Genomic DNA, 19,567 nt, shown 5'->3' with positions numbered 1-19,567 from the left:
TCTATTGTTTATTTGTTTATTTATCTATTATAATTGCATTATTGTCTTCATTTTATAGATGAGGAAACAGGTCCAGAGAGATTGTCATTCACCAAGCCTTTACTAACCACCAACCATGTGCCAGTCAGTGTACTAAACACTGGGGATACCAAGAAAGGCAAAAAATAGTCCATGAATTCCAGGAGCCCACATTCTAAAGGAGACAGACAACACATAAATATCTTGTTACCTACAAGAGATAGAGAGAGAGAAGGTATATGGGAATTAATCATAGAAGGACTCGTGCATCTAGGGTAATGGGGATATCATCTTATACAAGGTCAGTTTTGAGCTGAGTCTAAAATGAAGCTAAAGAAGCCAATAAATAAAGGTGAAGAGAGAGCATTCAGGGGAGGATAAATGGCCTTTCAATTTTTTGCCCAATCTCACAATGTTAATGACAGAGCAAGACTTAAAACCAAGATTCCCAAGCCGAATTCCAGTTTGGTGAATTTTCCCCAATAGACTGAAAGCCAAAATTCGAAGTCCAAATAACTTGCCTATAGACTAATGAAAGAACCACTCCTAGAACTGTCAATCTATGATTTATAGATTCATCCCTAAGTTCCTTGAGATCAGACATTGTTCGTTTCTTTTTTTGGATGTAGCATCTCTTCCTTCAAGAATGGTTCTCGAATTAAATGGCTTCTAATTGCATGGAGTTCAACATCCTTAATCTAGTATTAAAGACCAGTCACAATCTAGCTGAAACCTACTTTTTTTAAAACTTCATCCTTAACTATTCCCTTATTTAAATTCCTTTCTCTCACTAAATTGATTTATTCATTGTACACCTACTACACCTTGCCCATTTCTGCCTCTGTTCACTTCCTTTCTATTTGAATATTACACATCCTTCTAGGTCTAGCACATAACTTGAATCCACTGAGACAGTTTTCTTGTCTGGTCTTGTCATTTCTAAGGTTATCTTTGATCTTTGACACCTGTGAAATTATTTTCTCTATTCCTCATGTGACACTCCTTACAACACTTATATCTGATACATATGTTTTCCAGCAGTGAGATCTCTGGATTTGAGGGTATGAACAATTTAATGAATTTTTCATATTATTACAAATTGTTTTTCACCATGGTTGGACCAATTCATAACTTTATTGTCAGTGTATTAATGAGTCTGACTTTTTGTATCCCTCCAAATAGATCTGTTTGTCTTTTGTTATCCTGACCAACTAATTGAGTGTAAGGTGAAACTTCAGAATTGTTTCCATTAATATTTTGTTACTATTGAAGGGAGCAATCTTTCAGAGTTGTTGATTGCAATTCTTCTGAAAACTATATGCATATTGTATGGCTACTTTTTTAGGGAATGCTTTCTTATATTTTGAAGCTTTTAAAGTCCTTTTTATACAAGAAAGAAGGACAGATTACATCTCTGAGGTTTTGGTTTTTTTCCAGCTACCAAGTCCAAGACTTGTTTTGAGTAATAGATGCTTTCCTTCCCTCTCTAATATTTTTCTTTGAATAAAGGTAATATCCTATAGTAGTATCTCTGCTCTTCTGAACAGAACATTTTCAATGCTGTGACTTTCAAAAGGAAGGCAATGTTAATTAGGGCTGGTGAAGGAAAATGCTTGTAAATAACAGTACATTTTGAAGTTAAACCTTTTAATTAAGTTTGTAGGCTCATTATATATTAGCTAGAAGGAATTTTAGTGGCCATAAAGTCAATTCCTTCATTTTATAGATGGGAAAACTGCTGCCTCAAAGATGAAAGCATTAAGCAAGAATATAAAGGTAGTGCCAGCATTTGATTAGATGGGTTCTGACTCTCTGATAAGAGATTTGTATTCCTATTGAAATTAAACTGGTTAAATAAAATATTTAAGGAGAAAGATAGCTTCTTTGCTTAGCAAAGAACAAAGTCTTTTGGCTATATATCCGTAATAGTTTGTTAGGTTTTTAATTTAAAGGCAAAAAATAAAAAATCAGTCCTGTGCTTTAAACCTCAATATCTGATTGGATGAAGTTTGGGGCTATGTGTGGACAAAGAAGGAATGCAGTGCCACAGACATTGTGAATATAAAAAGTTATAGAAAGAAAATATAAGCAAAGTTATTTTCACTTATTGTTAATATGAATTTTGTGTGATTATGCCTATCCAACAGATGGATGTTTGGAGCAAATCATAGTCAAGAATCTATATCTCTTTAGCCATTGGGCAATGATGGATTCAAGCAGAGCAGCTCTATCTATGATGTGTTTCATTCTCTAGGCTTGTGTTAAATTAAGTACCAGGAGTACTGAGGCATTAAATAAGTGCAACCCGCCTTACCAACCTGCTGGCCTGTAGGATGTTTTGTTGAGCATTAATATAATCACTTATTTCAAAATAAAGATATATGCAGTCTGTGCTTCTCCAGCATCTTGAAGGAAAGCTAAAAGATTAGCTAGTGTTTGTCAGTGAAAGAAGGCAGTTTTGACATTGATCTTATCAATCATTCTTTTTTGTTCTCATTGTTCTTTCCACATATATTATTATAGTCATTTGGTATGTGTTCCTTGCTTTGTTTAGTTAATGCAGCATCAGTCTTTCTATATCTTTCCACGCTTCTCTGAATTCTTTCTATTTGTCATTTCTTATGTTACAGTAAGAGACTGTTACATTGAGGTACCGTGACTTGCTTATCTATTGCCCACATTTGGTATTAAAAATAGCACCTAACAATTCCAAATTAAGCTTAAATTAATATGCCAAGTACTTGCATGACCTTCTACAGAATCAATCTTTGTAAATAAGGAATAAAAGTAGTAAATATGATCGTTTAGTTAAAAGAATAAACTACATAATGTCTAAGATTTCTTGATTTTGCTTGAGGTAGAGTAAGTCACTCTTTTCTTCCATGATAAAAATCAAAAGATGTAGCATCCTTTTCCTCCAGCTAGAAATGCTGAATACAGTTCGGGGGGGGGGGGGCGTGGGGGGCATGATTTTATTTATTCTTCCGTTGGTCACACCTGAGTTATCTAGCTGAGTTCAAGATGCTTTGTTCATGGTCCAAGCTAGGAACTGATTAAAATTCTTGAGTTAATGCCTCCCTCTTAACTGTATATATGATCTTAATATGGAAATAGACTGACATGAATTCTTTTTTATAAGGGATACCTCTCTGGAAGGAGGACAGGAAGGATACAGGGGGTTATGTAAAAACAAAAGATATCAATACAAATTATTTTTAAAAAAGATTAATACTAGAATGTGAAGTCACCACTACTCTCCCTCCTTACCCCCCATTTAAACTCAGAGACTGAAGCATAAGGAAGGAACTTTTGAATGGAAACAAGTCCCTGGAAACATACTTTACAAAACCATCACAAAGTAGAATCTCAATTTTTAGAACAAATCTAGGGAGAAATGATCCTACTTTTATATTGTATTAATTTATATTCTGGGGCTTCTAATATTTCCTCATCCCAATCCAGTCCTTCTTACAGCTACCAAAATATCCTTCCTAAAACATACATTTGACCATATCAGCACCACCACCACCAACAACAATCCCAGCAGAAAATCAGCAGTTCCCTAATGCTTCTAGAATAAAATGCAAACTCTTCAGCCTAATATTTAAAGATAATTGCCTCCAATCATTATTTCATATATTTCCCTTTTATAAACTCTACCACTATTTCCTAGATTCAGTATTCCTTTTCCCATTTCTGAACATTCATATAGGCTACATCCCTACTCACTGTCATGTCTTCACTTCATTTCTGTCATGAATCAGTTTATAAATCACCTCCTACTTGAAGCCTTTCTTGATTCTTCCTCTCCAATATTTTCAGTGTTTTCTTCTGCCTCAAACCATCTTGTATTTATTCATGGGCACTTTTTATATTTCTCTTCCCTTGCCATATTTGCCAGAGAATGTATATTCCATGATAAGGATTTCTTCATTTTTGTCTTTGTAATCCTAGTAGCTTCCATGGTACGGGGCAACAAGTAGGCATTTCATAAATTTAGCTAAACTGAGTCTCTTGAGCTCTGTGTGGATTTTATTTCTTTTATTCTGCCAACAGGACCTGGTACATTTACCCTTCTTCTTTACAGGGTAAATACAGTCAGAAACATTATACTTGAAGCCCTTCCTGACAACCACTAATCCTAGGCATGTATATAGTTCTTTACTTATTAATTTGATTCTCTTACCAGCAGACCAAGTCCTTCCATAAGTCTGCCATGTTTGGAAAGCTTTCTGCTGTTTGGATAGGAAGACCCTTTTCCTATGGACTCTTGCACATTCAGGGATGCTCTTCCATGAAAGAAGAGTAGGAGAGCCCATGTGGATATGGATCAAAGGACACAGAACCAGAAATACCCTTGGATAACACCAAGTTGAATCCCTCTTTTATAAAGATGAGGAAACTGAGTCCTAAGGAGTTTATTTAAAGCTTTATAGGTGGTAAATAGCCCTGCTTGGATTTGAGCTTAAATTCCCAATTCTAAATTCCTTACTCTTTCTACTATAGCACACAGGTTTGAAGGTTATGGGAAAGCTGCCTTACTCCAAAATATCTCTTCCAATAGTCTAGCCTGTTTATGATGACAACTTCCCATACCACTCAGTTTTTTTTTTTTCAGTGAAGGAATTGAAGGTCATTTCAGAATGTAAATATTATTGGGAAAGAGTAAAACAGTCCTCTCTTGTCAGTCACACACACCTTAGCTCAAATTATTTCAAAGCAGGGATTCTTCACTTAGGGTCCATGAACATAGTTAAGGAGGGAGTCTATGAAATTGGATATATATAAAAAACATCATTATTTTTATCAATCTTTCATTTCTTCTGTGTAATACTATGTGTTTTATCTTATGCATTTAAAAACAAGATTCTGAGGAATTCTTAGACTTTCCCCAGATTACCAAGGGGGTTTCTGACCTAAGAAAAGATTAAGAATCTCTAGTTTAAAAATAACAGAGAGGGGGGCACCTGGGTAGCTCAGTGGATTGAGAACCAGACCTAGAGATGGGAGGGCCTAGGTTCAAATCTGGCCTCAGTCACTTCCTAGCTGTGTGACCCTAGGCAAGTCACTTGACCCCCATTGCCTAGCTCTTACCACTCTTCTGCCTTGGAGTCAATACACAGTATTGATTCCAAGACAGAAGGTAAGGGTTTAAAAAAAATAAAAATAATAAGATAGAAGGGCTCTGATGCCTGTCTCAAATCTACCTATATACTATTATCTGGGTGACTTTAGCCAACTTACAACCTCTCTGTACCTCTGTTTCTTTATAAAGAAACGTCAGAAATAATATCTGCCCTATTACACAAATAAGGGATGTTTAGGTGAGCCAGAGAGGATCTCTTTGGCAGGCATGAAAATATTTGGTGGCTAGTTGGCATAGGACACTCAAAGGAAGCCAATGCAATGGGACATTAAATTAGGGGAGTGAGTCAAAAAGCAGACTTGACAATTTTTTCTAGGCTAAGACCTGTGCAAATTCCTTACCTCCTAATGTAACTCAAACTTCTGGAGTTTCTCAAAGGATCCCTCTAGATGTACTTCAACAACAACTTTTCTCTTCATCTTTAACCTACAATCCTTCTATCATCACAAAGGAAAAGGATTCTAATTATATGTCTTTTCAGTTCCATTCAGTAAGTACTAAGAGCTTTTTATATCCCAGGCATTGTGCTGGGCACCAAAGGTAAGAAGACAAAATGAAAGAGTCCTCCCCTCAAGGAATTTAAGTTCTACAGAGTTTGGGGGATATAGGACCAGTCAATTACTGAGCTGGAAAGTTTGTGAAGAAAAAAAGAAATATGTATGAAATTTGGAACATCTCAGAAGCAAGAGATCTAACCTCTGGACCATCTAAATTAGAATATAGTCAGTGATTCATGGATGACAGTGCTTTAAGGCTTTGAGCTGTTTATAACTAGTATGAGGAAGAAGTAATAAAAAAATGCTTAGAATTCCCCCAAAGTTTAACAACATACAGATTGATGTTACATTAATGAATAAAACCACTAATGAATAAAACCCACTAATCTAAAGAAGTTAACCTTCAATATCTAGGTATATAAGTCCCATTTTTAAAGTATTTCATTTCTCACATAGACCTTTTTACTTTTGTTTGGACTGCTTTGCTCTCTATTTTTCCTGTTATGCTATCCTATCACCGTAGGTTTTTAGTCAATAATAGATTGAGGTGAAAAGCCATTAGCTTTTCAAATGCCTCAATGATATTATCAATATACTTAATGTGTGCATTATCGAAAGTCTTCATTTTCCTACAAATCAATACTTATAAGCTCTAAAGATCCATCTTTACTAGGCTAGAACTGTCCCACTGACATTTTCCAAGGACTTGATAGGAAAAGAGAATAAATGAAAAATCAGAGGGTTTGTTCCCTTCCCCACAAACAGTGGTTTTTGTAAAAGTGGTGAGTGCTACTCAACCCTACGTAAAAGGGACTCAAGTCTAGGGTGAGTCTTTAGAGGACTCCAAGATCAATAAAACACAAAAATGTTATGTGCTAACCAAAAAAGTTAATTCAGATTCCTCACTGAATACTAGAACCATCATGCCTAAAAAGAAAAAGCTGACTTGTAAACCATAAAGTCTCAAACAAAGGTGAACCATTATTAGTGCTTTTCTCATTTTATGTCAGTTCACTAAGAACCTGTGTCGGGAGAGGAGACAAGTGGATATCCAGTTATAATTCTTTCATGTTTAATGTTTAGCAGGCTGTTGTACAAGTAGATAAAATGATTTTTTTTTTGCAATTCTTCAGGCTCATGCAAAGTCTCTTTGGGATAATTCTAGGAGTGGACAAGACAACATGGATGACTGTTTTCTGCTGTTTCCATGTGATTTTGATTTCTACTAGATATTGCAAATTATTATTCTACACTACTATGGCATGGTCAGGACACAGTTGGAGCACTGTATCTAGTTCTTGTCACAATATTTTTGTGAGACATGTTTGGCAGCAACTGTAAAATGGCTAGACAAATCATGGTACCCAAATATAATGGAAAGATACTATACCTCAACAAGAATTCAGAGATACTTGGGAAGACACATTGAAATTAGTGAAACCACGAAAACAATGTACACAATAATTACAACAATTTAAAGAAAAAGACTAAGAGCAAAAAAAGAAATTAATCAACCAATCAATAAGCATTCACTAAATGAATTCGATTTATGCCAGGCACTGGGCTTGGTGCTGGAGACCCAAATTTAAAAAAAATGAAATAGCCTTATTCTCAAGATGCTTATTCCTGAATATGAAAGTCCATCATGGTATACCTGCTCAATTTCTAATTATAGGCATTACAACTTGAAAGAGCCCCTTTATCTGCCATGCTCTTAGGATTAGATGAATCACCATTGTTAGCATCATTTACTGTCCCCAAATTTCTATCAGGAAAATATGGGAGAGTTGAGAAGAGTTTAAGGAGACCTGTCTAAAGGTCACAATTATGGGGCTTTTTTAATATTCATGGAGGGCCTAAAAATTTTCAGCTCTGGTATGGGAGGCAGTAGGTCTGAAAGAGAATTGGCAGGAAAAATACAAGGGACAAAGTTTTCTGTATACATGTGAGAGAGTAGGTGGAACAGAATAGAAGTGGTTCTGAGTAGATGAGGGCAGGGAGGGGAGCTCTCTAGTCTTAGTGTATTTCATACCAAACATACTGTTTTAAATCTACTTTAAAAAGATTTTGAAGGGCTTTTCAAGGAAATAACAATAAGTTATTTTGTGAATCCCATGTGTTCTGTGAATGCTAAGTAACAGGAGAGCAATCACATGAAGGCAAAGGATGCTAAACTCCAACAGAAAATAAAATGAGACTTGAAGTTTTCTAAGAAAAAAAAATACAGTGTTTGGGGAAATAAACAAATAAGGAGTGTACTTCCCAGAAGAAATGAAAAGATATATTCTGTTTTCAGTTTTAATGGGAATAGTGGTTCTCATTTCCTCATAAGCAGAATACAAGATTGCTCTGAACGAGACAAAATAATGCCAATGATGACAATAACAACATAATAACTAACATTTATATAGCCATTTTTAGATCTTCAGTGGATGACAAATATTTAATCCTTACCATTACTATTGGAAATAGGCATTATTATTAACTCTATATTAAAGATAATAATATTGATAATAATAATCAATAATATTTAAATAGTGCTTACTATGCACTATTACTAGGTACTGTGTGCTAAGTGCTCTATAATTATCTCATCATCCCATCAACCATCATCTCAACCCTAGGAGGTGGCTGCTATTACTATCCCCATTTTATTATCTTCATTATCTCATTATCTTTAAATCATACAAGATAGGGGATATTATCTCCATTTGACAGATAAGGAAAATGAAGTAAGCAGAGATTAAGTGACTTGCCCAGTATCTTATAGCTAGTATCTGAAGAAAGATTTGAACCCAGGTCTTCCTAATTCAACCCTCTACCTACTGGGAATTTTTGTAATAAGATTTAAGATGAAGAAGTATATTTATTTCAAGCCTGGAGGGCAAGTCTTCACTCTGGACACAGTTTTATTCAAATTGCTGTAGTGTATCACTTATGCACTGGGGGGTACAGATTTTAGAGTTTTGCCTCCTACTGAGATTTTTTAATATGCTGTTGTTTACAAAGTCTAAAAGAATGTGCACAATAACTTGTCAAAATGAACAATTTTATGCATGATGAAAGATGGCAAAGTGTATAATTCATTACCCCATTTGGTACAAAAATATTCCTTCATAAGAAATAAGCCATTCTTCTTCCTGCAATAGATTCATCTAAACTTCCATAATCTATTCAGGTGAAAATAAGATTTGAGGCCAAAGATGACAACAGAAATACATTTTCATAAATATCACACTGGCCATGATAACTGATGAAAAAACTTTAACCACAGGATAATAAGAGCAAAACCCCTTTTCATTGAATATTTCATCTGAAGTTGCCAAAACAATTCTGCAAATTGGAATCTCTTAGGACTTAAAGTCTAATTTTTTCCCCAGTGAGAAAACTGATATTAAAAAACTAAAGTAAATTAATTTCAGATTGTAGAATTGTAATATTTGTATCACAACATTATACTAGCCTGCTACATTTTTATCCCAAGTGTTTATCGCAGTACCTGGCACATAGTAGATGTTAAAGAAATATTTATTGATTGATTAGTTGACTAAGAGCCAGAGTGATGCAGTGGATTTAGTGTTAAAGGGACAGGGTTCTGTGTTTGCTACTTACTATTTGTGTGACCCTAGGCAAGTCATTTTACCTCTATGAGGCTTAATTTCCTCATTTAAAAAGGGTTTTTTGTCCTTTGTTTTTTGAAGAGGATCATTGTCATCCTGATGTGTGTAAATTGGATTTAAATGAGACAGAGTTGCACAAAGTTGTCAGCCTCACTCTCTCTTCCAGAGTCATTAAAGTGTAGTGGCAAGACAGAATAAAGGACAACTGGTGATGGCCTGGGATACGGTGGATGACCTCGACTTCTTTGTTGTCTAACTAAATTCTAAATGCTCCACAGTGCCTGCTTCTACCAACTTCATGACCATTAAACAAACTGTTCTCATCTGCCCATTCTGCCAGGGGAAGTCTTCATTCATGCCTGGGGTAGACACTGCCCTCCCAACTCACTGATGGGTTTGTGGCCCATTTGTTACCCTCAGTCTAGTTTTGCCTGTCTGCTAAGATGGTTCACTGGGTTGTGGCCACTGTGCAAACTACAGGAGAGAATGGAGTGCCTAGCAGGCTCAAATGCAGGTAAGGAGTCCTTTTTGAACAGCCATGTGCCCTTCTGTAAAATGAGGAGATGGGATCAGAGGTTGGAGTAGACAGCCTGGGGTGTCCCTTTTATCTTATGAACTCATGAAAATTTCTTGAGAAAGACAACATATAAAAAGTCCTGAGGCTAAATGAGAGTGAGGAAAGACCTGAATCTGAGTCTGTGTTCTAAAAACTAAGCAGAGCTGTAGATGGAAAATGGAGAGTTACCTACAAAGTTCTAATTCCTCTAAAGGGAAACTTAGGGAAGAGTTGACTCCTTTATCTTCCAGCCCTCCAATTTGAAGAAAGAGGCAACTGAGGAAGTTGATAAGGTTTGGAGCACAGAGTTTATTCAGCATTGTGATGAGCTTTCAGGTGATCAGTTTATCTTCAGGGAAAGGCACCATGTTTTTAGCCTTAAATCAACCAGAGTGACTGAACAACATAAAACTCCAGAATCTTGACAGTGTCTATCATGTTTATTGGATGTGGTGTCCTAGAGACAGGATTCCCAAGTATAGGATCTTAGGCTGGCTCATTTGCTGATATTACCTTTTCTGGCCAAAGAAAGTATCGGATTGGATTCCATTTCAGCTTGAAGGCGGTCTAATGCCAGTGACTTTGGACAGGGCGTCGGGGAGCCTAGCAGATATTACTGACTTCTTGCCTTCCAACTTTATAATTATTTTTGACTCTTCCTTTTCTCTCAGTCCACATCCAACTAGTTAGTTGCCAAGTTATGTTGATTCCACTTTAAAAATATCTCTTAGTCCCTCATCACTTCTTACCTGTATAATTGCAATAGCTTCATAACAGGGATCCCTGCCTTAAGTCTCTTCAGTGGGATGGGAATCAATCCAGCTTTCACATAGTTGTCAAAATGATTTCCCCCAAGTGCAGGTCTGGACATGTGATCCTCACTCAATTAAACTCCAGTGGCTTCCTATTGTCTCCCAAAGCAAATATAAAATTCTCTTTTGGCAAGTAAAACCTCTCCCAATCTGGCCCCAACCTATTTACCTTTCTTGTCTGATTAGAGAGTAATTGGCTTCATGCTCCCTATGTCCCAGCCAAACTGGTCATTATATGATTCCTCAAACATGACACTCACTCTCTCTGTGTCTTTGCAATGGTTGTCTCTCATCCTAAAACTACTCACTTCTACCTCAGAATCTTTGGGTGCTTTTAAAACTCAAGTGGTACCTTCTATAGGAACCCTTCTTCCCTTAGTTTCCCACTAAATCACTTCATTTATTCTTTATTTGCACACATGCATATACATACACACAAATGGTTCTCCCTGATAGAATTGAAATTTCTTGACTTGATTTAAGCCGTGGTCTTTTTTCTTTCTTTTTTTATTCCTTCATTTCTTCCTTCTCTGTTTCCTTTTTCCTTTCTTCCTTTTGTTTCCTTCTTCCTTCATTTGCTTGTTCCTTCTCTTCTTTCCTTTCTTTTACACACACACTCTCTTTATGTCTCTCTCTGTCTCTCTCTCTTCTTTTTATCTCTGGCACCTGACAAAATGCCTAACACAGTAGATCCTTAATAAATAGTATTTAGTTAAATAATTGTCTTTTTTGCTAAATGGATTATATTTCTGGGGCATAATAGGTTATCTACAAACTTAGGAATTATACTAGATAAATTCTAAATTCTATGATTTTAACTCATTCCCTCAGTCCATTGCTTCTGTACACTTTCTGCATAGAAACATACATCTGAAAACAGCATTTTCTTTGAAATCTTTGAATTACAAAAAGTTTTCACTAAAAACTAAACCCATTCTTGGGTCAGTAACTAATGTGCAATAGTGACATGATGAAAAAATATGACCCCTTCAGTAGCATCTGTTTTAATTAAACTCCAATGGGTCACCAGTGATTTGCCACTATCTTTTATGTTACATGTACTCATACCAGAATGTAAGGCAAAGGAGAATTTCAGTCTCATTTTGAATCATTGAAAAATGAAAGAAAGAAAAACGTAAGCATTTGCGTCAATGAAGATATTTTAAAAATGTAATATCTTTCTGTGAAATGGGTCAGGACCATTTTACAAATAAAGGCCTATAAAGAATCTCTGAATCTGGATGGACCTCAAAGACAATTGCAATATTCCTGCAAAGTGGTCATGAGACCTTTTATTGAAGACTACTAGTGATGAGAAAGCCACTGATTTTCCAAGAAGCTTGCTCCATGATTGGATAACTCATTAGGAAGTTTTCCCCCATATCTACCTGAAATTTGCTCCTTTGTGACCCCAGACTAAGGATTTTTTTTTCTGTCCCTGGTTGACAGTGTATTGACCCAACTGGATGAGAGTGGTTATGGAGTCTATATCAGTAGGATAATAAACCCATAAAAGTTGTGTTTCTGTATCATTCATAAAGATCCCAAACAACTGCTAGAGAAAATCTATTTCCCTCAGTAGAGATTTTTACATGCTCTGCCTCGATATTCCCATGGCAGTCTGCAAAGCCTACAAATATGTATATTTACAGAATTGATATGAACAATTTTACTGTGGCTTAACTAAAATTGGCTTTAGAAATCAAAATATATGGTGTCTCTTAAAACTGCCCCACAGACAATTAGTCAAGTATGTTGGAAGAATGCTCCAATAATCGAATGACGGTTCAGATAACCAAATTCCAAACCATGCAGGGCATTTTAGGATATAATCAATACCCTGGACAGCCACCTAAAAGTATAAAAGACAGTAAGGATTACCAAGCAAAATGCTTCATTTCTCCAATATCCATAACTTAAAGCTGTGCATTATAGCATCTATTACAGTAAGATCTAGAATGAAAGCAAAAACATGTTATAAATGTTTTTCCCAGTTGCCAAAAACTGAGTGGGTAAAAAAAAAATTCTATTTGTCTGAAATATTCCATACCGGATCCAAGACAAAGTTGTTCTTAAAAGTTAAGCATAATGAGGCTGTCTGAGACTGAGTTATATAAGTATGGGAAAAGTGAACAATTCTAGACTATCTAAATAAAATTCAACCTTTGTTATGTTCACATATCTCAAAAGACGTCTAATCATTAGACTAGTACAAAGGTGGGAAATCAAGGTATACTCAGAAAAAGAGGTGCCATTAAACTGAAACTGCGGACTTAAGTCAAAAATAGTCATCATTCCGTTGATATGTCTAACACCCTTTTCCCACCCTCTCCCCCAAGAGCTTTCCTCAAGATGATCTTTCCTCTGAAATCACTTTCTGTTTATATTGTACATATGCTGCCATCTTCTATTAAAGGGTGAGCTCCTTAAGGTCAGGGACCTTATTTTGGCCTTTCTTTGTACTCCCAGAATAGTATTTAGCACTTAGTAAGTTCTTAATCAATGCTTGAGAGGGCACTAAGTCATTTGCCAGCAGGGCATATTTGGGGTAGGACTTGAACTTAGGTCTTTCTAAGTGCGCAGCATCTTTCTACCTCCTCTGCCAAAGCTACTAAAGCTGGTGCTACTAATTGATGTTAATCAATTAATATTCTATCTTATGGTAGGAAATGGAGCAAGCATATCTTCTATGTTTAAAATTATCTTTTGATTGGCTGGAAAAATTCTTGTCAGGACTACACAAATGCATGACGCAGTAAGACAGGCATGGCAAATAAAGAAGAATCACTCGCTCATTGTCATGTTCTCAAAAGGAAATCAGGTATTTCAACGTGACTTTGGGGGCTATTTGAGCATTCCGGGACTGATAAGGATTTAATTCATGTGATTTTAAAAAATAAATCTATTAATATTATAGTGAGATGGCAGATACATAATATCACATATGGAACTTTTCAAACTCGATTTATGAGAGTGACCTGACATAAGGAACCGAGGTGTCCTAGCAACCCAAATAGCAGACAGAGCAACATTCTTCCTTCCAGCACAGATCAGAAATGAGAAAACTGCTGCTGTCTCATAGGGAGCCAAACCTGAGAAGACGAGTGCTCGTGTTCCATGCCAAGCACAAACATGGGGTTTGGCGAGGGAAGGGAATTAGATAAATCTTCTTATGGTTTGAAAAAAAAAAAGCGAGTATTAAAAGATTGCTCTATAGGGTATCAGTTTTTGACTAAGCCTACCTGGATCAGAGAATGAATGAAAAATGAATGTAATTCCTACTACTCTTTAACCTGCCTTCTAGAAATATCATGGTGACATTTGGATCTTAGGCTCAGTTAATAGTTCAAGCCAAAAGGGAGGCTGTGAAAGAAAAGAAGCCATTTTTGAAGTGAGGATTCAGATCAAGCGAAGGATGGGAAACAAAGGTCAATATCCAAAGCGAATATATTAAGGTAGTTGAGTCAATGATTTTTGAGTCCTATATTTGTCTAAAGGCAGCTACATGGTACAGTGGATAGAGTTCTGGGATTAGAATCAGAAAGATTCATTTTCCTGAGTTCAAATATAGCCTCAGACAATTCCTAGCTGTGTAGCCCTGGACAAGTCTCTTAATTCTTTTTGTATCATTCCTAATCTGTCAAATGAACTGGAGAAAAAAATGGCAAACAATTCTATTATCTTTGCCAAGAAAACCTCAAACAAGATTATGAAGAGTCAGATACCACTGAACAATAAAAAGGTTGTATATACCCAAAGAAGTAAATTTTAATAAAACAATTTAATATTGAAAAGTATATTTTTCTAATACATATAAATGGAATGATTGTCCTAAATCTTTGTTTTAGCATGCAATTTGTTTTTCAGTTATGATTCTAATCACAATCTTGTCTATGCAAGAAGATACAAAGATAAAAAAAAGAAAAAAAGAAATAGTCCCTGACCTCAAAGAGCTTATATTCACTCAGAGCAGGCAATGACTTGTAATTCTATGTCCTTTACTTAGTCTTCCATCTGAAAGTAGATTCTGACATCTGGTCACTCAATGAGAAGATAAAGCAAATGTGAACTTAATGTACTAATTTGAAAATCTTGTCTTTATACAAATGTCTAATCAAATTATGGCATGGTGGTGTACACAGATTTCAGAAGACAAACAGCATCATAAACAATAAAATGTGAAACTATCCAAGAATCAAGATCTTAGTGCTATTGCCATCTGTAGAAACTACATGTCTAGTGTACTGAAAATCCATCAGTTGCATTCCTTTAATAGCCCCTGCATTTTTTCACAGGTTTTTAAGATTTGCATTAATAAAAGTCAATGCTCCTTAGTACATATGAAGAATTAAATCCTGTGGACAATCTGAACAAGCTGCTGATCTGTACATTGTATAAATAAATGAATCATGAAAAAAATTAACTAGACACTAGCAATGGATCCATTAATTTTTTTTTCTTTACACTGTTTCTAAGCAACATAGAATTTAAAGATCCTTTATGTAAATTAGGTTTTTAAAGTATACAAACATAAGGCTCCATGCTGTTACCAATGATTTGGAAAACCTGAAATTTTTATTGCTGCAATTAGGGGGAAAGGGTAATTAGAAGAAAGAAGTTACTGTCATTCTAGAATGTTCAAATTCCATGTCAAGGTACACATTTGGACATTAGTCTTGTTATCTGTAGGATAAGCTGGAGAAGAAAATGGCAAACCACTCAAGAATCTTTGCAAGAAAAAAAACAAAACAAAAGGAGCCACAATGAATCAGACACAACTGAAATGACTAAATACAACAAAGGATTGTTGCAAGGTTTAAATGAAATAATATTTGTAAATGTGTAGCACAATGCCTAGTACATAATACATATTCATTAAATTATCTTTCCCTTCTTCCTGTCCCCACTCCTATAAAATGAAGGATTTACCCTAATTTGAACATTCTGTGGCTCCCTAACACCTATAAAATCAAGGCCAGACTCCTTAGACCCACCTAATCTGCCTTCATCTCACTATATAAAAGCTCAGGACACACAGGTCTCTTTACAGTCCCCTGCACAAATCTCATATGTCCATTATCTGAACTATTAAAGATGGCGACTCCTGTTGGATCGCTTTCCTCTTTAGCTCTACATTTTTGAACCCTGTCTGTGCTGCACAGCCCAGGTCATGTTATCTGTCCTCTACAGGGGATCTCTTCAGCTCCTCAGCCCTACAGGGCTCTCTCTATCCTCTAAAGAGGATCCCAATGCACTCCATATGTACACTACTCACATTACCACCATTTATCATTAGTTGTCTTTTCCTAGGCTTGTGTCTTGACTGACTAGGATCAATTCTGAGAGCCAGCAGGGATTACACCTTTCCTGTATGTCCTATAACAGCTGGCTTAGCCAGTAATAGAGGCTATTACACGAGGTCACATCTTTAGAACAAGAAGTGTCCTTTGAGAGCATTTAGTCAAATCACTTCATTTTACAAATGAAGAACAGAGAGTGGGAATAGTTTGCCCAAGATCATACCATTTGTAAATGAATGAGGCAGGATTTGAAATTGGATCTTCTAACTTCTGCTCATTGGCTCTTTCCTTCTTTCCTAGTGTATAATAGGAGCAAAGATTTAGAGCTCAAAGCATCCTTAGAAATCACTTAGTCAAACTTCCTCATTTCATCAGTAAGCCCTAGAGAGGAGAAATAGCATATTCAAGATCATGCAAGTAGTAAGTGTAAGAGTCAGAATTTGAACTCAGGTCCTCTGACCAAAGAATCCAATATTCTTTCCACTGACCACACTTGATGAGCTGCAATTTAAAAAAAAAAAAAGAATAAATTCCTATATGTTCAGAGTAACTCCCTCTCCAGTTTTCAAAGTTCTGATAATATTGTTATTGATCACAGGGTGATTCATAAAGAGTAGAAATTTCATGGTCACCTTTACTTGGAAATTAAAGTCCTTCCCCAAACTTTTTAGCCTAGTAATATCAGGTGAAAATTAGTACTAAAGGCAGCTTTGAAGGAGAAAAGAAGTCATCAAAGGGCTCCAGGTGGTCTTAAGGGATGATTGAAAGGAAAAAGACCCATTTACTCCCTTGGCCTGAATGAAGATGAGGGGGGAGCTTATAGAATATATATATATATATAAATGCATAGACAAAATATATTATATATTTATATACATAAATATATTTATGTGCTACATAGAAATACACACTATATATAAAGTATATTTTATTAATATAAATATGTATAAATAATTATGAACACATATACCTCATTTAATTTTTAAAGAAGTTTATTTAGTCAATTTAGAACATTATTCCTTGGTTAGAATAATCACATTATTTCCCTCTCTCCCCTCCACCCACTCTTCCTGTAGCCAATGCACAATTTCTTTTTTTTTTTAAACCCTTACCTTCTGTCTTGGAGCCAATACTAAGTATTGGCTCCAAGGCAGAAGAGTGGTAAGGGCTAGGCAATGGGGGTCAAGTGACTTGCCCAGGGTCACACAGCTGGGAAGTGTCTGAGGCCAAATTTGAACCCAGGACCTCCCATCTCTAGGCCTGGCTCTCAATCCACTGAGCCACCCAGCTTTCCCCCAATGCACAATTTCATTGGGTGTTACTTGTGTCCTTGATCAGAACCTATTTCCATTCTGTTGATGTTTGCACTAGCATGTTCACTGAGTCTACATCCCCAACCATATCCCTTTAACCCATGTATTCAAGCAGTTGTTTTTCTTCGGTGTTTTTACTTTCACAGTGTTTCCTCTGGATGTGCATAGTGGTTTTTCTCATAGGTTCCTCACCTCATTTAATTTTTTAAAAAATTATTAAAATCTGTTTTCTCTCCTTCCTTTACCCCATATTATGAAAAAAAGAAACATAAAACTCTTGTAACAAATATTTGTAGTAATAAAAAAATAATACCCATGTTGATTATGTCTAAAAATATATGTGTTATAGTTTGAGAAAGATATTAACTGGAGAACTTAGAGGGGAGGAATCAGAATGATGAAGGGCCTTGAGTCTGTGTCATAAATGAGTCTGTTTAACCTGGATTGAGGAAACATGGAGTAGAGGTGTAGGATACAAATAGAGACACCAAAGCAGTCTTTAAGTATTTGAATGTATGTGGAACAAAGGTTAGATTTACTCTGTTTGGTTCCAAAGGGCACAATCAGGAATAATGAATGGATGGATAGAAATTCCAAAGAGGTAAATTTTGAGCTTGGTATCAATAAAAATCTCCTAACAATAATGGCTATTCAAAGGTAGAATTGGCTTTCCCAAGAAGAGGCAGATTCTTCTTCAATGGAAATCCGTAAGCACAGGCAGAGATCTCTGTTGCACAAGACAGATACCAAGGTCCCTTCCAACTCTCATATTCTGTGATTCTATAAAATAGTGTCTACACTTTTCCTTAGAACAAGCTGATGGCTCTTTCCACTACATGACAGTCTTTAAAGTAGAAAAAAAAAGTGAAAACTGAATATTTAAGGAATGGCATAAAAGGATGTGTGTCTCTGGTACTAATTGTGAGGAGATGCACCTAGGAAATGTCTCTGTGAGCCCTCAGAACCAACTGATAAAATTGTATTTGCCATTGGAGGTAAAGCCTGCTTCTCATAAAGTACTCGGGGACCATCAGAGCATCTTATCTTGGGAGAGACCCAACATAAGTAATCTATCACAAGGCTTTGTCTAAGACTATAAAGCTGAGTCTTTTGACTTTATAAAGTCTTTTGAAGACCATCATGTAAAAGGGGAATGTAAGGAATGATTCAGATAAATGGTATCCAACTCAAATAGAAAGGGATCCCTGCTGATAACATATTGACTTAAAAATCATGAATTAACATTAACTGTGTTGTATTATAATTTTATTTTGTTAAGCATTTCCCAATTACATTGTAATCTGGTGAGTTTGACACCAATGACTTATATAAAGGTTTTTAACACAGTAAATTATACTTCCAAGTTTTTCCTTTCTACGTTCTCTCTTTTCTTTCCCCCAAAGGAGGGTTTTTGTGGAGAAGACTATACCATGGCCAAGTAATCTAATACCATAAGAAATGAGATTCTCATAGTTTAACCTCTTTTATCCTGAGGATTTCAGGGATCAATTGGATCAAGAGCGTTAGGACTCCCTATTAAAACAAACAAACTAAAAACCCAGCTATTAGCAATTAAGGCTGTAGAGAGGGAATTGGATATAAGTTTCTAGTGCCAACCTTCCTTTCTCTTTTCATTGCCTTCCTTCCTCCTCCTCTACACACTCCGGTAACAGAATGTCTGCCCTGCCTGAAAAACAAATTCCCACAGACACTGGGGTGGGGGTGTGTGAGAAAAGAAAATAATGCTTGTTAATTGGAGAAAAAATAATATAATTAAGAAACTCCCTAAGATGAGAGTTAAGTTAAAAATTTCCATTGCTATCTTTTTTGTATGTAGAAGCTGGTGGGGATTCTTGTGGTAGAAAGGAATTGGAGCCCCTAGAAGCACTGGGAAACCAGCTCCCACAAAACCCCAGGGTCAGTGAGCCCCTGCTCTTACCTGGTTTGCTGACAGACACAGCAGAGCCACATCCTCTCCTTCTTCTGGTAGGAACTACAGCTTTTACAGATGTTGTACTTGCAGTCGCAGCACTGGCGCTTGGTGTTGAGTAGAAAGGTGAAAGGGGCACAGCAGCGCATGCAGCAGTGCTCAGTGAACTCTCGGTGCTTGGAGAGGATGCTACACTTGCTGCCTTCTTCATCAAGCTTTTGTTTCATCTCACTGGGAAACCCATGAAGAAAGAGAGAGAAAGGAAAGAAAACAGTACATGAGAATCTCTTGCCACAGTACCTAAGAACCTGCCAGATTCCTCCTTCCCCTTTCCCACAGATCCCATTTAACACCAGGAGTCTTCAGTCAACCAAT

General features: G+C 36.2%; 1 protein-coding gene across 9 annotated transcripts in view; it reads right to left on the bottom strand.

Moving 5' to 3' along the window:
- The window catches only part of MYRIP (myosin VIIA and Rab interacting protein), a 448,499-nt gene that overhangs the window by 199,341 nt on the left and 229,591 nt on the right, over nt 1–19,567 (bottom strand). For all 9 annotated transcript variants that reach the window (XM_007505045.3, XM_056800212.1, XM_056800214.1 and 6 more), the window contains exon 3: nt 19,202–19,423. In XM_007505045.3, coding sequence (XP_007505107.2) covers nt 19,202–19,423 — 222 coding nt within the window. The remainder of the gene's footprint in view (nt 1–19,201; nt 19,424–19,567) is intronic.

This window comes from Monodelphis domestica, chromosome 5, assembly GCF_027887165.1.
Source record: "Monodelphis domestica isolate mMonDom1 chromosome 5, mMonDom1.pri, whole genome shotgun sequence".
In the NCBI taxonomy this organism is placed as follows: Eukaryota; Metazoa; Chordata; class Mammalia; order Didelphimorphia; family Didelphidae; genus Monodelphis; species Monodelphis domestica.
The sequence above is the reverse complement of the archived record's forward strand: the minus strand, read 5'-3'. Positions and strand labels throughout refer to the sequence as shown.